The 25,919-nt window shown below is 39.3% G+C and overlaps 1 protein-coding gene across 1 annotated transcript in view; it reads left to right on the top strand.

The window, feature by feature from the left end:
• vipr1b (vasoactive intestinal peptide receptor 1b) overlaps window positions 1-25,662 on the top strand; it is a 51,887-nt gene extending 26,225 nt beyond the window's left edge. Inside the window, exons 4-13 of the mRNA XM_085418780.1 lie at window positions 6,417-6,517; window positions 8,812-8,909; window positions 10,992-11,124; window positions 14,084-14,237; window positions 14,369-14,429; window positions 14,579-14,651; window positions 18,108-18,199; window positions 18,830-18,959; window positions 20,820-20,861; window positions 22,725-25,662. Coding sequence (XP_085274906.1) covers window positions 6,417-6,517; window positions 8,812-8,909; window positions 10,992-11,124; window positions 14,084-14,237; window positions 14,369-14,429; window positions 14,579-14,651; window positions 18,108-18,199; window positions 18,830-18,959; window positions 20,820-20,861; window positions 22,725-22,916 — 1,076 coding nt within the window. The 3' untranslated portion in view covers window positions 22,917-25,662. The remainder of the gene's footprint in view (window positions 1-6,416; window positions 6,518-8,811; window positions 8,910-10,991; window positions 11,125-14,083; window positions 14,238-14,368; window positions 14,430-14,578; window positions 14,652-18,107; window positions 18,200-18,829; window positions 18,960-20,819; window positions 20,862-22,724) is intronic.
• The last annotated feature ends 257 nt before the right edge of the window (window positions 25,663-25,919 follow it).

Genomic DNA, 25,919 nt, shown 5'->3' on the forward strand with positions numbered 1-25,919 from the left:
TTAACTCTTGACCTCTTAACTCTGAACTCCTAGAGGGGCTATGACACCAACAGAGTAAATTCACAGACTCCGCCCCCAGCACGGCTCCAATCGAAGCTGAAGTGAAGCCGTTTCAGAACATTTTGCTCTACATATTTGAGTTGTTTGCCATGCTTGGTAAGTCATTTTTTCCAAAGATTGTTTCAATTATTATTATTAGCTTTTACTTCTGTGGCTTTTTGGAGTTGAGACAAAGCTGTGTGAAAGGCATTAGCCATGTTGCTCGCTGATAGCATAATATTCTGTTTTAGCTAGCTGAAAGGTATCGTTTGCGGGCAAATACCACAGCCTTGAAAAAAAGCTTGCATGTGAATTTTCAGTCAAACTTTTGGTCAAATACGCCTAAAACAATGTCTAGAATGTGAAATGTTGGTATAATGGTGCTACTTGAAGCCTGAAAACGATCGCCCATAAAAACAAACAAACAAACGAGCAAACAGCAGTAGCAGATGTCCTGACTGGGTTCTACGTTAGCATAGATCCCTCCAGAGTTTTGTGCACACGGTTTAGGTAAAAATGAAAAAGGTTGCGGTTTTACATTTAGTTCAGTATTACCTGTTGCCTGTGTCTTTGTCTTTTGGGAAAATACTTTACACAAGTAATGGCTCAAAGAGGATTCCTTTTTTTTTTTTACTGTGCTGCAATTGTTTACTGGATTATTTGTGCCATTAATTAGTGTCAACTAATTTTTATTCAATCTCCACACAGGATATGCTTGTGAAGATGGAATATGGGGGAGAGCAGAAGTGCGCTGAAGTTCCACAAAGGGATGAATGAAGGACATGCATATTGTATTGAAGAAATAAGTGATGAGAATGCTGTTATTTGCATTTACCATGTCAGACCTTTTGATAAACAAAATTCTAATGAAAGTGAGAACATGTACACTGTTACATCTTTCAGATAATGTTTTGAAATTGTGGTGCACAGTTCAGAATAAATGTTTTTCAAAAACCATTGCATCTTTTTAGTAAATGTTTATTTCCAAAAGAAATTTCTAGAAGTTCAGAACAGTAAAATTCCCGCTTTTTAGAATGAATTAGAAGATAACTCTTACGTAGTTAAACTAAAATACTCTTTGAGAGTTAATATATAAACTCTTAACACCAAGTGTTAAATTATCAACTCCAGACAGATTTGGTGTTTAACACTAAATCAGAGTTAACGTACCAACTCTCCAAAAAGAGTTAAATTAACACTCTCTGGTGTGGACCCATATAGACACTTTAATAGTGTTGAAATCAAATCCGACAGTGTTAATTTGGATATGCTGGATTTGCTGTGCACCAGTTAATGGGGTAAACTTTACTTTAAAATCAGTTTTTCGTACTATACAATGTGTTGTGACAAATATAGTTTTCTTAATGGAAATCTTTGTTTCGTCCCTCAATTTTCTGTTATTCACTTGAATTCGCTCTTTTTGCTTGCCCACCGTCTTATCTGTCTCTCAGATTAAAACCACGATTGACTTTTAGCTACAGCCACTCTTTTGTGATTGCTTCACCTGTAATAAGAGGCATAAGTAAAGAGAAATGGCTTTTACCCGAATCCAACTCATCTCTCTCTCATTTTGTGTTAAAAAGCTGTCTTTTCTATTCTTTAATCTTCGGTCGGTGCATTAAGGAGCCATGTTTATCAAAAAGCCCACACTGACAAACGCAGCCGCTGTCCATATTTAGTAACAGACTTTTGTGTTTCAGTAAAATTTCTGGGAGCTTATTAAACCCAAAGCGTACTCCTCTTATCAGCCTTAAAACACAAGGATTCAGCATTACACTTATGTCATGTGTTACATTTAGAGATCTGGGTCTCTGCTGTTTTTGTTCCCACCACTCACCAACACACACTGGATTAAAGTGAGAATATTACCTATTAGTTTCTCATTCAAATAACATCATAAAACTGTAACTAAACTATTTTTTTTATTATTTTGATTTCATCATTAGCAAGCCTCCCTGAGTTTTTGCAGTGAATTTTGCAGGATTTCCTTTTGGGATTTCAGGATTTCAGTCATCATTTTGGGAATAAATATCTTTCGAAGTGAAATCCATTGCAGTGCTAACACAGACAGGTCGACTTCAATTCACACTGTCATTCATATCTATGGCCGAGTCACCACCTAACCTAACAGGGATTTCTTTGGACAGTTGGAGGAAACTCATCTCACCTCTAGTACATTTTTGATACCACAACATCAAAAGTAGGAGGGAGACCCAAAAAGGACAATATTCTGCTGACAGTTTTTAAACGTTTCTTTCCCAAATCAGCTTTTCTGTATTGGAGTTCACTAATAAAAATTATCTAGCTTCAAGTAGAACAGATTGAAACTGCTCCCACCAGAAAAAGTGGGTTTTTTGTTGTTGTTGTTGTGGATTTAAACCCACCTCCTTCCTTCCAAAAAGCAAGTTTTTTTTCCAGTTCATGTTTTTTTGCTAAATTGTGTTGTGTTCTTTTGTGGCAGTGATACCAGGGACACAAACTAAAGGCAACCATGGAAAAATTACGTTACCTTTGCTGTCATGGTGGGGGGATTTCCCTGAGCGCTTGTGATAAAAAAGCTTGTTTACTGACATGCCTGGTGGAGAAATCACAAGCTTTGCTTGTTGTGAGCTTCTTGTGCTCTCACAGCTTTACACCTGAGCTGCAGCTGACATTTGAGTGGCAGCGTTAGCGCTTTGTCAGAAAAGCTGTGGAATTTATTTAAAGTCTGAAGTTCTGAGTTAGGTAAAAAGTATATATGTAACAGGCAGGGAGGTCGGTGGCTGCAGTCATTGAATATATGAATATCTGGAAACCTATTACAAAGACAAACAGCTAGAGAGAAAAAATGTGTACATGAAATAGAAAGCTTGATGGTATTACCCGCTGATAACAACGACAAAGAGTGAATGCAAATAGGCAAATAAAGAGAGAGGGAAATAGTTTGAGGTAAAGTCCTCTCGAGGGATACAAAGACCGCAACTGCATGTCTGGAATAAATCTCTTTAATCTTCAAACTCTAAGCGTATTGTAAATATTATTTACAATAGTCACATATTACATACGGTAAATATTATAGATGTTGCGCATGTCAGCATCTGGATGTGCTGCGTCATGCTGGGCATCATGATTAGCTAGCGTGACTTTAACCAAAAAAGACAACCAGGACTGAGCCGCATCATTTTCCATCTAAATATCAATCTGACGTCAAAAGCAACACCAAATGCCAAAATGCATCAATTAGTGCTGAGAAGCAGTCCGAAATATCCCAGCACTTAAATTTGTAACAATCTACTGGCTCGTCAAAAATTCGATTAGAGAAAATTGCGAGCTACTAGACTGTGGCTATTAGAGATCAAATGAGTAGGAGATTTCTTTGTGTCCCAGCGCTTATTGAGTTTGCAGTTTGGCAAAGACAAATACCCAATAAAGAAAAATCAATATCAAAGAGACGAAAATAATCTAATAAATCTTTGCCCTTACTTGAGTCATAATTGATTCGAGGGCATCTGTAGCCTTTGTGTGAGCTTTATTAAATACGCTCATGTAAATGTACTCTTTTTTTTTTTTTTATGGAAATGACAGAGGACAAAAAGGAAATTAAACAAATTAGCATCAGAAATGATGATAAATTCGATATTATCCTTCATACTTGAGGGACGAGTGAGATAAGTTCATTCATAAATGGCATTTGAAGATGCTCCTCATAGAGACATGACCATTGTGGTGACTATGCTCCAGCTCTCAGAGGGCTCTCCGTTTCTCTGCAAATGGCTCAACCATGTGACCAGACAGCAGATCTCCACTTATGCAGCCTGACAGCATCCTGACAAAACATTAGTCCTGCATGAGAATTCACAGATTAAGCTGTTAGTCAGCGTAATGGGACTCTCAGAGTCCGCCGGTATCGCCTCTTATTATTATTGTGAATTGTGTCCATGCAATGAAAAAACAAACAGCAATCATGGGTGACTTTACTGGTGTGTTTCTGCTGAAACTGTTAACATGCTAAATAAAGTGAAGAGTCCTTTGAAATCAATTTTCTAGCTTTTGTTTCTGTACTTGAAGGTGGTTGAATTAAAATTTTGCTTTTTCTCCCCCTCTTTTCTTTTAGAGTGGGATTTGTTTGGATTATTGTCAATTTCTTTTACCATATTTAGCACTTTTTGTTAAACCATATTCGAAAACATCTCTTATCAAGTAGTGGGTGCTGACAGACAGCCTATTTTCCAACTCTTTTGGGACATTGGTATATAGATTTCTTTCTGTAATCTAAGCGATCCATATAAACACAACATTTGTTCAACGGCTCTATGCTTCAAAGTTTTATTTGTGAAATGGTCTCGAGTATAGGTCAGGTCACGCTGCTTCTTGGCGATTTTCTGCTTTGCCGTTCAGCAATACCCTGGAGTAAATCTTGTGGAAAGACCGAATCCCTTCCACCCAGACTATAAATGAACATGAGTCCATGTGCCTATACGATTACTTCAAGTCAGCTTTAGTCAGTGTATTCATTCAGGATTCTCTGGAGGATTTAGCTCGTGCCGTTCGCTTCAAAAATTGTCTGAAAAGTTGTGTGGTGACAGATGAGGAATGTGGAAGATGTTGATTTAATGAGCCTGATGTTGTGTGTGTGTGTTTACTTACGCATCCATGAAGGTGTGTTTGGCAAATTGGGAAATTGATTTATGGTAAAATAAGACTCGAGCATCTGAGCATGATGCGTAAATGCAGTCACAGAAGAGGTATTCAGTCACATGACCGCTCTTATGCTGTAGAAACAACCTCCTGCTGCACATTCTTTCATTAGCAGCTCACTGCCTGATATCATTTGGTTATAAGCGGCTTTGTTTATATGCACAGAGCAGCTTGTCTGTCGGTCACATTAAAATTAAGGTCTTTTAGTGGTTAAGCTGTTTACATGAACAGTTGATGCCCCATGAATGAATAAACCATGAACAAATTTCACAAATAAACCAAATGACAGAGTTTCTGCTGCAGAGTGAGAGAAATAGTAACTAAACATCCTTAAAATAACGTGGCTCAATATTTTTTGTGACCATCTAAAGAAGTCTCTATAGGAAATCCACAAAAAAGAAGAAAAAAATAAACTCAATCAGAAATATTAGAAGTGAAAGTTCAGTTCCATACAAATCAATAGAAATCAGGTTATGGAAAGCAGATAATATCGGTCACAGATTTGTGTGATTCTCTTTTATTGCATACTTCATTTCAAAGTCAGGAGGTTTAAAAAACAAAAGAAAAGCTATAATGAAAAAAAAAGAAATAGAAAAGAACAGAAAACTCAAAATATCACCCTGTGACAGACTGCGACCTGGCCAGTGTGTACCCTGCTTTTCGCTCTATGGTAGCTGGGATTTCTCAAGAAATTGTGTTTTTTCTAGGAGTGATTTATACCAGTTTTGAAAGAAAGTCTCACACCATCCAGTCAACGCTCTCTGTCAATATATTATGGAATTATGTTGTAATTAAATTAATCTGGTGAGGTGCAAAATGTTGAGACGTGCAGTATGAATCACTCAGAAGGTTCCAGCAGAATCATTCATTTATTGTTTTTTGCCTACGTATATCATCTTACAATAGAGCCAACCTGATATATCAGCGTGGTCAATATCGGGCAATATATCAGTACCAGCATTTACAACAGAATTAAAAACATCAAGAAGAAATAGAAACATCCTTCAACCATATTATGAGTCCTGAGTGCTGTTTCATAGTTTACCCACCAGAGGGCACTCTGCAACCTTACTGTCACCAACACCAACAACCAGCTGATTTTAGCTGACAGATGGTACACAAGTAATATATACAATTTGTAACAATTTTTTGCAAAAAGATTATTATTATTATTAAAATGTAATCTGATATTATTATAACTCATAATTAACAAATCAGGAAAATCTGAAAGAAAACATAACCCTCAATCTATATATAATATCTATAGTAGACCTATCATGATTAACATTTTTAATTATTTTTATTCATATTATCATCAGATGTTAAACAATAGGCTGTTAGAGTAAATTTTAAGCAGTATGTTGTGGGCATGGTAGTATTATCTGGTGCATGCATTCTTGCCTGGATCATTATGTGGGGTTAGATGAATGGCAAGATACGGATCAGTCAATATCTGTAACAGCAGAGTGCCTTTCTGCAGGCTCAGGTAAAGTACAAGTCAATAGCGGCTCACATTAGCAGGAAAGACTTTTTGTGGCACTTTGCAGAGTTTGGTTTTTTTGCCGTTGTTTGCTGTTTGCAGTGACCTGTTGTGTCACTGACAATGTCACAACGTGTCCAATTTGAACCTAATGGGTGGCAGGCAGAGGAAATGTAACGCTTGGGTGGCTGTGACCTCTTTGGTTCTTCTCCGTCTCCAGGTAACCTTTCGAAAACCTGCACAGAAGATGGCTGGACCGAGATGCATCCTATTGACATTGCTGTGAGCTGTGGATACAATCTCAACAGCACTAGCGATGATGTGAGTAGACTGACACAGTCTCATAGTGAATGACCAGAGCTGCACAGCGGGAAATGGTGTCCAGAGCCAGCGGTCAGGAAGAATTGAATGAGAAGCTCTTTTCTTTGCTCTGTGGGTGGGTGTTATTGGCTGTATTGGGGAAATTACTGTATTGATTGGTTGCCACTGTGTACCTCATATACGCTTTTGTTCACTCCTATGTATTGAGTTGTCTCAAGTGACTGAGTCTACAGAATATATAGAATGAAGCTGTCAAAGAATACTGTTTATATTTTCATGTACAGGCTTTTTATTATTGTTGGACTAAATGTCAATATAATATAGAAATGTACAGAAATGTCAGGAAACAGCAAGATGAGGAAATTAATGAACAGCTGTTTGTTAGACTGCATTTTAAGAAATTTTCTTATAAAGCAAAAGTTAGCAGGAACACAGCAACATGCCCAACTAACTTAACAGCTTAATGCAGTATGTTCCTTAGTATACCGGTAGCTTGTCAGTATACAGAGGAAGGTGCATTAAATTCACTGATTCATAACTGTGAAGTGCTGAGTTAGAACCCGAGATACTTTGACTAGTTCAATATAAAGTGTGGAAGTAGATAACCCGCTAGTCTTTACAACGCTAAAGATAGCATTACTTAGCATTACTGCATTGCTAAAGCGTACTTATTTCTACATACTGTATTTACATAGTCGCTAACTTAAAATTGTAATCTGATGCATGCAGGTTACGCAGTTCTGCAAAAAAAAAGTTTTCCAGCTGCATGGGATAATTTTGGGTAAATTTGATGTTTTTTAGGTACTGAATCTAAAAATGATCTCCATTTCCCTCACAGTTTTTCTTTTTTACAAAACAGGAGGAGTTTACATTTTTTAAAAAAAAGCACAACAGCAATGAAAAAAATAAATATTTTATTACAATTAACTATGCATAATTTTTCGGAGATTCCTTACCTTTTGCTATGAACAAAATAAACCTGTTGGGACATGATCATCTGAGCTCCTCACACTGCCAAACCCACCGTACACTCCCCCTCCTACTGACCCCCTCAATCCCTCGCATTTTCTATTTGTATTTCTCTTGAGTCTCGCTCTTAGAAACATTCAATTCATGTGAGAAATCATTAGTGGATACGATTTTTTGACTCAAGTATAGGATACCAGATTTCAGTTTAAAAGGGGAAATGAAACTAAAAACATGAGTTTTGCAAGAAAACCTGATGTGATGGAATTTTTAAAACGTTTTTCCCGGTTTCAGTAAAAATCCTAAGCAGTTTTTTGGTTGCAGACCTGTGCTATTTAAGAGGAATACATGTTTGTGTACAGATTCAACAAAGAGTAACAATGTGTTCTGATAAATGTATATTTTAACTGTAAAGATAACCAGAGTAGCTGTACCCTGTGCTAGTCATACATTGGGAGAAAGATGGGATTAGAAAGTAAATCTATGGTTATAAGGTAATTTGGTTTGATGCTGTAACAAAAACATTCGTATTGTAATTAAAATACGAATGTCTTTGAAACACACTTGACATAATTGACACAGACAGGTCAGTAATAACTCCCGCCTCCGTTATCAGGCATTATGAGTCATTAGAAGTTATTCAGAATCCTTCCAGGAGTAGGACCAGAATAAATAAATCAAATGCTGCTCTTATTTAGTTCAGTTTTACTGCAGCCAGAGCTAATCTTGTCCGTGTTGACGAAGGTGGAGCAGAGTGAAGAGTGGATGTGCACTGCAGGGTGGTAAAAGCTTTCTTGGTGGGCACTTTGCTCTCTGAGTCAAAGAGGCGGCCTCATTAGTATGCCACATAGGAAGTCAGGAGGGACCTGGCCCGGTGAAGTACTCTAAAAGGAATTTGATGTCCATCTTACTGCAAACATGATATGTGTGAGTGTGCCAGAGGATGCAGGAGATCTTAATTTAATTTCCATCAAGCGCACAACATACAGTGGCATGGCAGTAACATAGCGAAAGCTGAAAGGATCCAGAAATTCAGGATGCTGTTACAGTATATCGCATGACTGGACTGATCCAGTATTTGGTAAGAGAGAGACACAAATCCGTGGTTCAAGAGCTCTTCAGTTACAACACTTAAAAATGACAGGAGTGGAGCCTAAATGCTTAACAACAATAATAAAAGACATCTCTAAGCCAAAAATTGAAACAAATCAATGTTTTGAATGGTTAAATCAACTAACACAAGTGATGTCACTGTTTGAGTGTGTAAACACGCACCGGCTGTTTCCTTTTCTTTGATTTGTTCTCTGTTTTTATGTTTCTTTGTGCAGGGAAAGTTTTTTTGGCAAGTGAAGATCGGCTACACCATCGGCCACAGCGTCTCGCTCGTCTCGCTTTCTACCGCTATTGTGATCCTCTGCATCTTCAGGTATGTAGATGCACAATAGCTCAGCTGTTTTATATTAAGTACTTATGTGCTATTTAATTGCACTCACTGTGAATTTCATTCCATCTGGATTAACTTATTTTTATGTGGTCAGGTGTTTAGAAAAACGATGACCGGAACAAAAAGTGAGACTTTTGTGAAGAACATCAGTACGTGCTATTATCTACAAAGCACGCTGACAGTGGCATTATCCCTGCCGGCTGATGTGACATGAACATTGTGACAAATTGCACATTTCTGTGTCACGCGTCAAACACTTTTCACTGGAATTTGATCGTCTCTGATCACTGCAGCTTCACACCCGAGTATAATAGCAGGCTTAAACCAAGATGAAAGATACAAATAGCTTCCAAATGAAATAAACTGTCACTCAAACTCTGCTATCTTTTGATGGCGCATGCAGCACTTTGAAGGTTAGATGTTTGAAGTATTGCGGGATAAAAAAAGGACCGGCATTTTTGCTTGATAAGCCAGGGAACGATTGTAACCTCCTCAAGTGCAATTACAGTTCTGAGGAAGAATAAGAAGCCAGCTTTAAATTGCAACATCTTCACCCTAAAAGATAATGAATGGACATTTCAAGAGTGACTCGCATAATACCGCACATTACTTTTTTTGGAAAAACTGCTGTATGCAATTTGTCTGCCTGAGTAAGACGCAAAGTGAACTTTTCTCGCTGAATGCTGCAAAGAAATAAATTTTGTGTACAAAGACTGTATGTGTAAATGGGTGGGCCACATTCGAGCACTTCTTCTTCCTGTGTGCTACACCCCCTCCAAACACTGTAAAAACTCTATACTCTATATACTGTGCAGCTGCAAAAATTCACACCTAAGTGCATGAGCTGTGAAATGATGTGTGCTGATTTTCATTTCTTACATGGAAGCTGCTTTCTCTCAGTGTACTGCCATCCATTTCTCTTCATGGCCGCAGTGGTGGAGTAACATTTATTCTGAATTTTATTTTTGGTCACATTTTTCTTTTTGAGTCTTTTGCCGATCATGTCACCGGAAAGTGCCTTATTGAATTAGTTGCTGATAAGAGGCACTTTTCATGCTTTCTGCAAAGACAAGCAATAGGTGTCAAAGTGTGTCCACCTGAGAGTTTTGCTCACCGTCACGCACCCAAAGTCACAAGGCCGGCCATGGTCAGGGAGATAAAAGGTGTGAAGGTGTGAAATCAAAACAACCCACAGATTTGAGCCAGAAAGAGCGTTATGACCGTCGGGTATTATGAGCAGTATTAGTGCTATATGGTTCACTACACGCATTTCTAAAAGGCAACATATGGAGGAACCCCAACACATTAAAAGTAGATTGGATGAACAGTTGTTGAGCTCATACAGACATTAAAAGTCAGGTTTACAGTTTCTAGAGTCAGATGTGAGACCATCTGTCTGACACTAAAGGCTGACCGAAACTGAATAAAGAAGAACTAGAAGAAAGTAGAAGTAGAAGAAAAATAGGGATTTAAATGAAATAGCAGTTGCTGTTTGATGTGAGTATAAAATCTGGATAACATTGGTATCATGGCAATTTACTCTCCTGGGAATGAGGTACGGTTAAATGAAACTGTTATGATGTCCAAGGGAACATTAACTGACTGGGCACGTGCTGTACTCCAGGCGAATATTTACCTGCCCAGACAACAACCATTTCTGACTTAAAAAAGTGATCGAAGCTATTAGGAACCTGTTTTCCCCAATTACCTCTAAAGTATTGATAATGTAGTCAGCAGAAGAAGTGTTAAAAGAACTGATGTTTTAGGACTACTTGTTTCTACTACTGTAACTTCTTGGAAATCCACCTCTCCTGCCTATTTTCAAAGGTGTGTGAAGAACCATAAAAACCATTTATTGTGCTCTAAAACTGATCCACCCACACAGTGAAAGGGAACTAAGAAACTTAATTATGATTTAACTGTCTGTGAATTGCTGTCATTTTAAGCTATTAACTCTGAGGACATTGTGTAATTAGCATGCAGGGCCTCTTTATTGAATTCTCCGCGTGTCTTGTCGCTTTGTCTTGATCTGTTTTCTTGTATCTCTCATTCTGTGTGTCCTAGGAAACTCCACTGCACAAGGAACTACATCCACATGCATCTATTTGTTTCATTTATCCTGAAGGCCATCGCTGTCTTCATCAAAGATGTGGTTCTCTACGAGGTCGGGGAGGTGGACAACTGCTCCTCGGGCTCTGTGAGTTAATGCTGCTTGTTAATGACTGCTCTCCTAGAACTTCAGATAACTCAGCAAGACTTCAATACAGTCAGTATTACAGTACATTCAGTACAGTATTAGTACAGTATTGTAGCATCACTGATCATTATTGATAATTACTGACATTTTAAGTTCTCATATCATAGCTGATGAATAACTTAAAAGTTTTGAAAACGGCTTGTGTCAATTTTCAGTTTCAATCTCACAACAAAAGCCACATATTAGCCAAGTATGTTAATATTAAAATAGTAATAAAAACATGGACTTACAGCCCACAGTCTTTGATTGTTGTCCTTTGGCTTTCAACCATCACCCCTTCACAATGAGCCACAGTCCAAAGCCCCGTCAGGTGTGTGGCCAATAAACATGAGGTTCATGTTACAGAATTTAGCCACACAATGAGCAGAGGCTCACTCTATTTGTTAGTGAGCTTTGTGGTCGGCTGCACTACGTTAATGGACTCGCTGGGTTGACGGGAGCCAGCTGCTATCATGGCACATTTGAAAGAGACATTATAGAGACGGGTCTGGTGCTGCGGTGCTCATCGTGACCCCAACATTAGTTCCATTACAGCTGTTAGCATTGCTTCTGCTGTGTTTATCTGTATGTGTGCAGGTGTTCTGCATGCTCCATTCATTATCTCTTCTCATACAGCTGGATGTTTGCCATAGTTAAACACCCGATTAATTCAAAGCATATTTAAAAAAATGCATTTTTTTAAGGTACGAGCATGGATCCGTGTCTGAGCTTCCTGTTATTCCCTGTTTTTCCAGTGGCATAATATCTCACAATTTATCCTCCTTTAGCGACTAACGGCAGGCTTTTTAAAACTCAGCTCCAGCAATCAATTTGTACTGATTTGCACATATTAAACTAAGCAGCAAGGCTTAGGCAGCCCATCTGGGTCCGTTTTCTTCCCCCTCAACATGCCAAGTGGGAATCAATTTATATGGGTTACAAAATTCCTGTCAGCCCAGTAACAGCTGCTTCAATGAGCTGTCCCAAACTTTAACTCCATGCACAAGGACTAAAACAGAACAAGACATTTCTGGATTATGTGAATATTTTCAATACAGCGCATGTTTTTGGAGAAGCTAGAAGCAAGACATTTCATACATAAAGACTTCTGTCTACTCAGACGGGTTGCTCGTTTTGTCTATATTCTGCCTGTGTAGAACATAGACTGCATACAAAAGATTGCCAAGGCCACTGAAAACAGAAAAAAAGAAATCACTCACCCATACTGGAGACTTTTTAGACAGGCTGCAACATATTTTTGGTATTAAAAGTGCTGCAAACAAAGTCAAGAGACCCAGTTCTTGGATTTAAATTAACTGAGTTGATGACTAGCAGAGAGCCACCAGCACAATGTCAGCCTCGAATGCTAGTTTCTTTAAGTCTCCTAGTCATTAAAAATCCTCACGTTCAAGCCAGATTCAGATATTATCAGATAGCCATAGATTATCATGTTTATTTAGCTTTCAAAACCTATTTCCCATCGAAAAAAATTTTTTTTTAATTCAACATCTAAACAATATCTCCATCTAAAATGTACTACAGTAGAAAGTGGCTATAACAGAAAGCATGTCGTGATTGCATTTTGCATTTTAGATTTTTAAGAGGTAGGTTCTGTCCAACTACACATCATTATTTGTTTGTTCTTCTTTCAACTCTATTGTCGTGACAAAGACCTGACAGCTTTTTCTGATTTTCTTTTCTTTATTGTGACTTTATTGTCTTCTTTACTGTCCACTTTTCTCTACCCATAATGCCCTTCAGCCCAGCCCTTCCTATTGTGTTGCTGTACTCCAGCTGCTAAAGTGCTCAATGTATTCACTCTTACGGAGTCTTTTTAAAGGAGCACAGTTTATTGATTTTTCTTATCCGTGTGATGTCTTCTGCGTAGGATCTCCGCATTGCTCACTCTAAAGCTGCTTGTACAGGCTTGTAGATCTGACCAGCAGAGTGAATTTAGAAACACTGCAGACAAAATCAGCCTTTTTATACATGTCATTGTGTAACAATGTCAATAGCAGCCTGCCTCCCCAGCATTCAGCATCGGCAAGCTCAATTTTGAATGAGCTCACCCACCCTCACGCAAACGTTGTTCAGCCAACCAGAAGAGAGCTTATTGTGTTTTCCTGTGCTATGGAAATCTTGTGAATGCAGACTCAGATGTCTTACGCAGAAACATTTTATTCAGCTATCATAATATCAAGCAGAATGAGCACGCCCAAACAGGCTGTGAAGGTGTATTGTTTCCCAGCGAAGAAGCTTATTCCCTATCAGGGCATCTACTACTACTACTCATAAATCTACTAATTCAGCACACTTGCCACTTCAGTCACACTCAGCTTCGGCTAATCTCAGAAGCTATGGGTCATTTTGTTCTTTGGGAAAACATTCTTTAAATCCAATCTTTCGTAAATGCTTCATGAGTGCTTCAGTGTTAATCCTGCTCACTTCCTGCATTATATTTCGGAACATTTCTGCACTTTGGCAGCTTTTCTTTCACTGAATGAGGCAGAGAGCTTATAAAGTGCAGGCTGAATAGGACACAGATTTGCACTACCTTTAAAGCCATTATTTACAAAAGTTTCATAAGTAGTAACTCGCTTTTTTAGTGCAATATGTCCATGGAATTTATTGATAATAAAAGAAGCATTTGAGTGAATCTCTGCTTCCAAGTTATTAATAAGGGCACAAGAAAAACTAATTGTCATTCTACTGCAGTCATAGGATTCATATTTATATAAAAGAACACAGATATATACCTGCTTTCACCAACAGGAAACAAACAACTCCAATTTATTCTTTCATTTTCTAAATGCAGTTTTTGGCCACAACTGGGAATAAATTTCACCGTATCATCTTCAACATAAGGTTGTCCCTGTTAACTAGATCATTGTATGATTCATGCTTTTGTGTCCATTGCCAGGTTGGCTGCAAAGCAGTGATTGTGTTTTTCCAGTACTGTATAATGGCCAGTTTCTTCTGGCTGCTGGTGGAAGGCCTTTATCTGCATGCATTGTTGGCCGTTTCCTTCTTCTCCGAGAGGAAGTACTTCTGGGCTTATATTCTGATCGGCTGGGGTGAGAAAGTCTTGTTTCTTGTTCTATTAGCGAGACCTTATAGAGTGTCAGCAGTACATGAACTACATGTCGAGAACCTTACAGCTGGAATCCACAGTAACATTTGGTTGTATACTTTTTTTTGCCCCCAGGCGGTCCAGCAATTTTCATCACAGCTTGGAGCATCGCTAAAGCCAACTATAATGATGTGGGGTGAGAGACTAGGGAACTGCTAGACCAGAATCGAGCAGAAAATACTCTTTTGTGTTGTTTTGTTTTTGTTTTGTTTTTTTTGTTTTTTTTGGGGGGGTTGCTTTGTTTTGCTACATCTTATACATTAAAACTCTTTCACGTCTTACCAGGTGCTGGGATATAATAGAAAACACCGATGTGTTCTGGTGGATCATTAAAACTCCTATTTTGGCATCAATTCTGGTAAGTTCATGAGCTTTAAAAACATTTTCATGGTTTATATCAGCACTAGCCAGCTTGAGCTAGCTCTTTCAAAGTAAATGGCACTAAGAGTGGAAAAGTTGTCTTCATTCGTCTATTCTGAGTGACACAAAGACTGAAAAAAGCACTAGAAAACAACAAAAACCTATCTCTAGTTAAGCTGCACGCAATCCAAGATATATACAGATGTACTGGTAAAAGTATTCTCTTGCTATCCAAATCATTGAATTCAGATGTTCCAATCACTTCCATGGCCACAAGTGTATAAAAGATCTAGTCATGCAGACTGCTTGTACAAACATTTAGGAAAGAATGGGATGCTCTCAGGAGCTTTGTGAATTCCAGCGTGGTACTGTAATAGGATGCCACCTGTGCAACAAGTCCAGTTGTGAAATCCCCTCATTACTAAATATTCCACAGTCAACTGTTAGTGGTACTATAACAAAGCCATGAAGTGGTAGGCCACGTACAAATCACAGAGCGGTGAACTGTGCACCTCAGTTCACAGAACTCGCCAACTACAGATATCCAAACTTCATGTGACCTTCCGATTATCTCAGGAACAGTGCATAAAGAGCTTGATGGAATGGGTTTCCATGACAGAGCTGCTGCATCCAAGCCTTACATCACACAGTGCAAAACAGTGTTGTATGCAGTAGTGTAAAGCACGCTGCCACTAAACTCTAGAGCAGTGGAGATGTGTTCTCTGGAGTGACAAATCAGGCTTCTCTGTTTGGGCAATCTGATAGATGAATATGGGTTTGGCAGTTGACAGGATAACGGTACTTGTCCTATACACTGTGCCAAGTGTAAAATTTGATGGAGGGGGGATTATGGTGTGGGATGTTTAATCAGGAGCTGGATCTGCCCCTTAGTTCCAATGAAAGGAACTCTTAATGTTTCAGCATACCAAGACATTTTGGACAATTTACAGCTCCCAACTTTGTGGGAACAGTATAGCAGTATGCCACTTCCTGTTCCAACATGACTGTGCACCAGTGCCCAAAGTAAGCTCCATAAAGACACGGATGAGAGAGTTTGGTGTGGAAGATCTTGACTGGCCTGCATAGAGTCCTGATAACAACCTAGCAGAACACTTTTGTGATGAATTAGACTGGAGACTACAAGCCAGGCCTTCTCGTCCAACATCAGTGTCTGACCTCACAGATGCACTTGTGGAAGAATGGTCAAAAATTCCCATCAACACATAAAGCCTTCCAAGAAGAGTGGAAGCTGTAATAGCTGAAAAGGGTGGGATGACATCATATTAAACCCAATGAATTAAGAATGGGATGTCACTTAAGTTCATGTCCTTGTGAAGGCAGACAAGCAAATATATTTGGCAGTATAGTGTAGAAACAAGTTATAGTATTATGCGACAAAAGGACTCCAGAAGGAAATAGTGTCCAGTCAAACCAATAATTTAATCCATCATACTCAGTAAAACCACAGATATGGACTTTTACACTGTGGTTCTGTGCTCGTATTCAAGTCTTTGATGAAATTCAGACAGAAATAAGCTGTTAAAAGCAGCTGCTTGCCTCATTTTTAAGTCACAGTTTCAAAGTCAAGATAACAGGCTGCTGGAAAAAAGTTTAATATTTAGCATGCAAATTTGAAAGTACTAACTAAATGTACTAATGTGCACCCTCATTGATGTTTTATTTTGCAGGTCTGTAATTTCCTAACCATTTTTTTGTTCAAATAAAAGTTTACAACAGTGCACAAGAGAGGTGAAGAAGAGAGTGCAGGCAGGGTGAAAAGACTTGTGTCAAGGGTGATTTGTGACAGAAGGATAGCAGCAACAGTGAAAGGGAAGCAGAGAGTGGGGAACAAGATGGTAGTGAGACCTGCTATGATGTATGGTTTGGAGATGTGGCAATGACAAAAAGACAGGAGGCTGAGCTGGAGGTGGCAGATCTTGAGATTTTTATTAGGAGTGACCAGGAGGGACAGGATTGGAAATGAGTACATCAGAGAGACAGCTTAGGTCTGGACATGTGCAGAGGAGGGATAGTGGATATACTGGACAAAGGATGTTGAATATGGAGCTGCCAGGCAGGAGGGAAATAGTAAGACCATAAAGAGTGTTGAGTGAAATAGAGACCGATGATCTGTGGCGATGAGCAGTTGCAGTTGCAGTAAAAATAAATGCTTAGAGACATATGCAATAGAGAAACGTTGCCAAGCTCATGTGTCCATTTGAACACAATAAAATTAAAGCTGCATGTTAGTGAACACTGGTAGCTTCACACAGTGTTAGTTAGCATTTACACAACCCAACACATGCTAGTACTCAGGTTTTTCTTTTTGCTAATACAAACTTTGTGCTTGAATTTCATTTAAATGGTTTAACTTTACTACTTGAACACTTGTTTTGGTCTATAGTATGCTAATACTCAAAAGTGGCCCACTTTTTAGAAGCCTGCCTATAGCTTTACTCGAGCATTAAGCTAATTTAACGATACCAGAAGCATTATAAAAGTTGAAAAGAAGAACAGACTCTGGCTAACAGCATGCAAAAACCAGGCCAAAGTCCAAAAATGTACATTTTTCACTTTTAAATTAAGAAAACAGATTTATTTTCTATGATTTTTTAACTTGAAGGTCGTCTAATCTTTAAGTTGTTGTTGTTTAGTAATGATGTTGTCGCCATGGTTATGAGATTTCTAGTAACTGGCATAACATATGTGTGTTGTCACATTACCTATTTGGTCACTCGTGAAGTGACCTGAAGTGAACTTAGCATCTTATCAGCTTTCTTAATGGAAGTAATCGCTATAGTAACAAACACTGGAAATATTGTCCGGTTGCTCCTGATTACGTCATTTCTTGGCCATTTTTGTGCAGCTGGGGTCCACAGCCTACGTCTTTTTGTGTTCTGCGTCACATTTATAGAAAATCTAGCGGATGCTTTTTGAACCTTTTGCAAAGAACCAGCTGTTTTCTGTGTTTAAATATTTGTGGTTAGCTAAATCATGAGTGGTACTGATCTTCTCATGGAAGGCGGAAAAAAAAAGAAGCTTTTAATATAATTTCCAGCTATTAAAAGCTTGCTCTGGACAAAGTGTCATAGCAGACGCCTACTAGTGTCCAAATGGGTCTGTTTAGTTATTTGCTAGCAGTTGTTCCCAGAGGAGGGTCAGCTTCATTATTTAACATGAGTGTCAGCGGCCTTACTGTTAGTACACTCTGTTTTTCTGTACTTAGCCAGTGACTGATAGCTGGGAGTGCATCATGATGACTGATGTGTTGCAAGTTCACACTCACAGCCCAAATCATCAGTTTAGAAATGCTCATTTTCCCACAGGCCAGCGCCACAATCCAACGCTTCTGTTTATGAGTTGAATCTCACAAACATCTCCCCATATGCATTAGATGCAGTGTGAAATGCCTCAGTGCTTTTCTCACATGACTTTTGTAATGTATTCTCCACAGATGAACTTTATTCTTTTCATCTGCATCATTCGGATACTTCGCCAGAAGATAAACTGCCCCGATATTGGAAGACACGACTCCAACCAGTACTCGTGAGTGTAATTAAATTTCTTTTTCATGCTGGAAGTTTGTTTTGTGTATCAGCTAATAAAGGATGAAATGTCACTGATACGAACGAGGGTGTTTGGAAAGAGCTCCGCCACTTCTGTCTCGGTGGACATTCTGTGAACATTAGCTGCTTTTGTAAGGATAAACAAAGATTCGTTTGAATAAACTTGCAGAGCAGCAGAGTAGCACGCACTCCTGAGTATTCTTCCTGTAACTATTGCTGCAAATGTAACTTTTTTTACGCTCAGAGCGATGCAGGGATAACTAGTCCTTTTGGATTTCAGAAAAGAAAATCTTAGCATGCACAGCACACTGTGGTTTTCCACCATCCAGCAGCTGCTTTACACAGAGATGTAGTGCTATATGTATTTAAGTGGTTTTTCATATGATGGAGAGCATCTCATAAGCCAGTCATAATGCATGAGCTATTTTCCAACTGACACTTTTCATGGTGTTTTTTTCCCCCCCCCCCTCCGTCTCTGGTCTGCTGAGCTGAAATTTAAAATGAAAAGTACTCCTGAGCTGCATTTCATTATTGGGGTATACAGAGACAGATTGGATGCTGGTTTGACTGGAGGGAGGGATTTGAATTTGTTTTTGCCTTATCATTTCAGGCGACTGGCAAAGTCAACGCTGCTTTTGATTCCGCTGTTTGGGATCAATTATATAGTGTTTGCATTTATCCCCGAGCAAGTGAAGACTGAGCTGCGGCTGGTTTTTGACTTGATTCTGGGATCATTTCAGGTATGAGATCAAATGTTTTTGAGGAAAAAGTGATTGTTAAAAAAATACCTGTAGATTCCTAAAATCCAGTGCCTTAAAATAAATGTAGTCTTCTAGAAGTGTGGTCACTTAAACTTTTAAAAAGTCCAAAAATAGTGATTTGGCATGCTTTCAGCCCTGAACTAGCGAGTGCTACTATTAAAGAAAACTGCATCAGGTCTCCAAGCACTTTGCTGGCTGGCTCAGTGGCACTGTCACTGTTTAAAGCTCTGATGTTATTTCAGTTCATCATTTAATGAGGAATGATGGAGAATGCAGCCAGACAGCACAGCTGCATTACAACAGCTTGGAAGATATGGAAACCTTTCCAACACAATCCTCTCCTTACTCCTTTTATTCCCCCTTCTTATTACAACTCGACTCCCATTTGTTTTGTCTGTGTAATACATTTATGACAGTCATGACTGCCACATGTTAATTTTTACAGCTTTTCCTCTGTTGCTTTGGCTTAATTAAGACAGTTAAAGCTGTAAGAAGGTATTTGGAAAACAAACACAAGTGTCTACAATCTTTATAACCAAGAGAGATTAAGTCTTCTTCATGAGTTAAATAGTTGTGCTCACCAACTACTTTGTTAGGTACTCGTTGCTAATACTGGACTGATCCCCCTTTTGCATTCGGAACTGACTTGATTCTCCGTGGCACAGAGTTCCTCAGAGATTTTGGGCAATATTGACATGACAGCATCAAACAGTTGCTGCAGATTTGTTGGCTGCACATCCATGATGTGAATCTCCAGTTCCACTACAACCCAAATTGAGATGGGGTGACTGTGGCGGCCATTTGGGTACAGTGAATTTGGCTAATAAAATATCCCCAAACACCATTACACCACCATCACCAGCAGTCTGGTCTCTCGATACAAGGTAATCCAGATTCATGCTTTCATTTTGGTAACACCAGCCTACCACGTTTTTCCAATCTTCTGTTGTCCAATTTCCCTGAGCCCGTGAGAATTGTTGCCTCCTTGTCTTAGCTGACACGAGTGGCACATAATGTGGTCTTGTGCTGTTGAAGCCCAGCTGTTACAAGGTTCAGTGTGTTGTACCTTTAAGCCCCTTTTCCATTAGTACCTACTACTAGTAGTCAGATCATCAAACCCATTTCCCATTAGGTCATAGTACCTGGTACAGGTACTTTCTTAGTACCTGCTTGCCCGGGTTTCCAAGCGATCCGAGCATGTGCTAAAATGTGACATTGTCAGACTGCATGCACATCACAAAGGAGTGTGGAATTTCTCGGGACTTGGATCAGCTAATGTCACATACTGTCCAGTTAGCTAACAGCTGAGGGCCATTAGTAGGAGTGTTGTAAAACACATTTACTGAGCTTTAGCGCACCAACGTGTCACCAGTTTGAAAACAAGGAAGAGCCCACTCAGATACACCGAGGAATCGGACTGGACATTGAAGAGAGAAAGGAGTAAGGAGGTGGGAGGGAAAGATGACGTAAAAAAAAAAGTGTAGTGAAAGTTTGTGGATTATACAGGGGTTTCTCGCTTCTTACACTGCAAGGGAGAGCATTAACCGTGAGGTGCATGAGAATAGGGAGAGCGAGGGAAGTCCAGTGAATCATACAAGTTAAAATCATGTCTTGTTGAATCTCTCAGATAATATTAACAGTTCCACAGAGTAGGTATTCAGATTTGCTAAAAACACGGGGAAACCATCCTTAGTGCTAAGATCTTAAAAAGGATGCCTCTGGAACTGAGAAAAACTGTAAAAATAACAAATAATTGATAAGACGAGATGATCAAAGAAGAAATTTAACCATTACATCCTCTGCTCCTGCTTTCTTATCAGTGTTTTTCTTTCCTTTTAGGGCTTTGTGGTCGCAGTCCTTTACTGCTTCCTGAACGGAGAGGTAGGTGATGTAAACACTGCTGATATAAACACACCACAGTACTTCCACACAGAGATAGCCTGCAGTCGTGCTCTCATTCTCAGAAAATGTAGTTTATCTGTAGTTTCTCCGTCGCTCCCTGTGCGCACCATTTACATTCACACACAGTCCTGACAGGTAGATGGAGCGGCGGGTATGAGTCACCGGCGCTTGTCGTTCCAGCTCCTCTCTTGGACCTCCCCACAGCATATTTTCTGCACTTTGCCTGCAGGGTGGGAGGGCTGTAAAAAGCACACAGTCTTTTTGGCAGGGAGCTATTCAGTGATGTCTGCACAGGCTCTCTGTGGGCAGATTATTTATGTTCTCAGTGCTGGGCCAGATTGAATCTGGGCTAGATGGCGAGGCTTCACACTATGCTGCCTGAATTTTAATCTCATGCAACTTCCAGGTGTCCTTTACTAAGTGTGGAAGATTTGTGCACTGCTGGTAAGATATGTTAGGTTTAGTTGTTGAATTCTCGGTGCTTAAGGAATGGCAGACATGTCGATAGCAAGAAAACAAATATTGACAAGGTAGAAGTGGAAGAAAATGACTGAAGAAAAAGCTATATTGATTTTCTTTTTGCCTAAATAATGCAAAACAGTTTTTAAAGTGTCATACTCTCGTAAAATTCATGCAAAAGAAAAAACTGCTGGACTCGATTGCGAGGCAGGACTGTCTTTAAAAAAGAAGATACGTGGGTCCAAATGAGGGGTTGAGGATTTTCTGGAGAAGCCGGTGGAGAGTGTGCAGCCAGGTTTACTTAACAAGGAGTTGGCCGAACAAAGAGACGCAAGCTGGTAGAGCACAAGGAAGGACCTAGACTCTAGGTCCTAGAGAAATAAATGTGAAGCCTAAGTGTTCTTATTGCTGCTGCCGATGAAAGCACATGATGGCGAGTGTGTGTGTGGATGACTGTGTGTGGGAGGGGCGGGTTGATTAGTCGATGAGTGTCAGGTGTGCCAGCCAGAGTCCAGTGGGAGCTGGAGCAGTGCCGCATAAACAGGGAAACATATGCACACGCACATACTCAGAGAGTGAAGGGAGACCTTGGAGATGCACGCACTATTTGGGGGAAAAAATGAATGTAGTCTAATCCAGTAATAGAAGTGTACAGTGTGCAGAATAACACAAACACCTGGCACAGCCCCTTAACCTGTAATACATGACACAAAAAAGCAACAAATTTCCAAAACCTGCAACTGACTGTAGATAATGTTCCAACATAAGCAAATATCTGCAAAAAAACAACAAAAAAGGCACATTTAAAAATATTCAATCCTCCAGCAGAAGGTTTGGTTCACTTTCCTCCCTCTGACATGGTCTAAATGAAAACTAATGTCAGTGTCGGGTACTGCTTTTAATGGCGCGCCACCTCAGCGCTGGCGGCGTTTAATTCTGTGGATTTTCTCTGGGTGCTTTTCATTTTTTCCCCTCCGTCCTTGAGCTTCGTCTGCTGCTGAAAATCACGCCAACCAATTTGTTTTTCTGTTTAATTAAAATGCAGGTCACCCGCTTTTAAGAGAGCTGCAGTTTTTATAGTCGATTATTCAAAATCTTCTAAATTGTCCAAATTTGTTGTATGAAATAAATTCAAGTAAAACACTTGGAGAATGACAGAGGTGTGTAGGGAGTAACAGCAGGGCCTGTCCACATGTACACGGGTATTTTGGAAAGCATTTGGCAGCATTTTGTCCTTTTGTTAACATATAAACTCTGTTTTTGGTCAGAGGTGTCAAAAACATTATCAGTGAATTCCCAGTAATGTTTTATGTTGGTAAAGAACATGTAGCTCTACTTACTGAATAAACATGTAATTGTCCCTTTTGCTCTAATCGGTTTCAGGTCCAAGGAGAGATCAAGAGGAAGTGGAGGAGGTGGCACCTGCAGAGATACATGGGCTCAGACACCAAATACCAGCACCCGTCTATTGGCAGCAGCAACAACTTCAACACCCAGATCACCATGTTGACACGGTGCAGCCCGAAAACTCGCCGGGCTTCATTATCCTGTCACGATGACTTGTCTAGCATCTGAGTCACAGTGACACAGACACACAAAATGCTGTACAAAATGCTCTCATGCCAAACATTAGGCAGAACATCGCAGCATATATAAGCTTTACCATAAGTACTCTTGGGTCATGTGTGTGGTGCAGAAGATGGAAAGTGATGAAAGGATTGGAAAAAGAGATATAAGGACACGATGTGACCATAATCAGCTTTGAAGCAGTTTGTAACTGTTCCAAAAAATACATTTAAATGAGAAGGTAAGTTGCACATTGCTTAACAAACAAAGCATTTGCGGAGAGAGTCATTTTTGCGCAGGTCACCTGTACAGGTGAATTCAAGTCATATCACTACAGCTCTTATTTTTTAAATATCCTGTGTGCTTAGGTGAGTGGGCTGGTGTAACTCTGAGCCTTGTGCACTCCTGCAGCTCCAAATAGTCAAGTTTTGTGCTAAAGCTTTGGAAGAAATTGAGGTGATGTATTTTTCTAACAGCAGCATCACAGGCTAACAAAGGTACTATACCAGAACTGGACTGTGAGGGTGTGTTTGAGTGCTGAATGTAAATAGTGCTGGAAAATTTGCTTTAAAACATACTTTAGAGTATCCAAAATAAGCATAATACTACACTTCCCCCCCTTTGCTGTGTAGGAAGACAGAAAAAAAGACAGGCTTACAGAGCAGGAAACTTTATTTCCATAAATGCCAAACAGATTAGGCTTCAGACCAAGTGATGCTGATTCACAATGATGCCCTTCTCTGCACTATCATGCTCATGAGAGACCGGTTGCCCTTTGCCTTCTTTTATCAACACAGCCTTCCCTCTTGGCGTGTGCGATTCTGAGCCTATGATTAGGTAGATATTTTTCATTATTTAGGGCACTGTGGCGGTTTTGTGTCGATCACTGACGAGTGCCTGGGTTTGGTGTGTTGAACCGACTTCTGCGGTCTAGTCTTTGCTGGCTGTTGGGCAGTACAGCAGCTCTGAAGAGGAGATGTCCATATGCAGCTCATTCCTTGAATGTTTACATTTACTTGGGAAGAGTTGTAAAAAATGATGCACAGTCAAGTGTGCAGTGTAAATAAACTTGGAATGCTTGTGCCATACACATCACATTGTGGTTATAATAATAGTAATGAATCACTAAGTGTCGTTTTTTCAAATTAAAGCATGACAGGATTCAGAATCTTCTGAATCTCCATTATGCATAATATTTTTTGAATTCTTCAGGTTCAGACTTACTTCTCCATCGGAGGAGTCTGAACTTGACAAGTCAGCAGAGAATATTAGATCCTGTATGCAAAGCAAAGTGACAAGGATGACTGGCCCTGTCACAACGATGCTGTCTTTGTGCTTTTGACCTCGCGTAGGTTTGAAAGTAAGGCTTGTTCATACTAGAGGGAACAACGGGGGGATCCAGCTTTACACGGGAGGAAGGAAATCATCTCAACCCACCAGTGATTTAAAGGTTTAGATCATCATTAAGTTTAAGAATAATAAAAAAATTCTAATGTGGTAATATGTGTCAAGGAAATATTGAATATCAATATATCGCCTTCAGATTGCTGAAAGTAATAATTATACATTTAGAGAAAAGGAAAAAGATTGGAACCACTTTCATATTGTGGTCAGAAGTTTACATACACTCATCATGCAGGTGAATGACATGCTAATTTTGCAGCGACTTCTTTCTTGATCAGCACTTCACTGTGGACAGTGACACTTAATCCTTGGCGGTTCCTGCCTTGTTCCTGAACATCTAACCAATTTGCTCTCATCTAAGGGTGACATTTTCAGTCTTCTTCTAGACCAGGGGTGGGCAATCTCAGTCCATGAGGGCCGGTGTCTCTGCAGGTTTTAGATGTGTCCTCGAACCAACACAGCTGATTTAAATGGCTAAATTAGCTCCTCAACATTTCAGTGTAACAGTGTAATTTAGTTAGACTGCGTTTTTAGTTCTGAGTTACATGATGACCAGATCACATAATGCATGAACCCTAGGAATTCCAAATAGTTCACAAACATTACTGACTCTAGCTTCATATTTAGTGTGCACACATGAGTCAATTTAAGTCGCAGGATTAAGGCAAATAGACACATTTGCCAAAAAGCACCAAATCACAACAACAGTCACCTCAAGTTGCCTGATATTGCAACTTATAGACCATGCAGAGAAATCCCCAACAATCAAGCGACTGCCTACGAGTGACCATTTGGCGACAGTGGGAAGAAAAAAACCCTTTTAACAGGAAGAAACCTCCGACAGAACCACACTTGGGGAGGGCCAGCTAGGACAAAAGGCACATTGCGGAAGAGAATCAGAGATTAAAATGTCATTTTTCACGTTGCTTATAAGTGTGTGCTTAAATACTCCTACATTTTTTGCGTCTGTCTTTTGTCGTCAGTAACTTTAGTGTAATTTTGTGAATTTTCCAGTATACCTCTTAAAATGGTGAATGTAAATAGATGTGTACAAAGTGGGAAAGCAATTATATTAGACAGTGTTTCTCAAATTCAGTCACATATGTCTCTTGGGTTGATTGTTTTGGTTACCAAACATTAAAAAGGGATAATATATATATATATAAGAGTGCACTTAGAGTAACTATGTGCAATGTAAATCTGATTTTTTGTTAACTGGATAATGTGTTGTGCATATCTGGGTTTAAGATCATTTGTTTGGTTTGCTGTTGTGCGGTTTGTGTAAGACTGGTGTAAAGCATTACATTGTAAATCTGCAGTTGTACAATTTGGTCACATCTGTGTACACATAAAGCCATGCTTTCCTTTTAAAAACGGCTCAATGTGCTAATTAATTTTGCCATTTTAATGTGTAACTTTAAAGGTGTTATATTAGCAAAAAACGTACTTTACCAAAAAACCTTTCTCCTCGTGTATTGTATGAAATAAATTATTCAGAAACACACGAGAAAGTGGAAGTCTAGTATCCCTTTGTAAAGTTCCTCTGTGCTTCAGTATTGTTTTAAATTCCTATACCTTTAACGTAAAATGAGCTTTTTTTGTGAAAGA

This window comes from Rhamphochromis longiceps, linkage group LG9, assembly GCF_057381845.1.
Source record: "Rhamphochromis longiceps isolate RC_006_pf linkage group LG9, R_longiceps_female_GT1.1, whole genome shotgun sequence".
In the NCBI taxonomy this organism is placed as follows: domain Eukaryota; kingdom Metazoa; phylum Chordata; class Actinopteri; order Cichliformes; family Cichlidae; genus Rhamphochromis; species Rhamphochromis longiceps.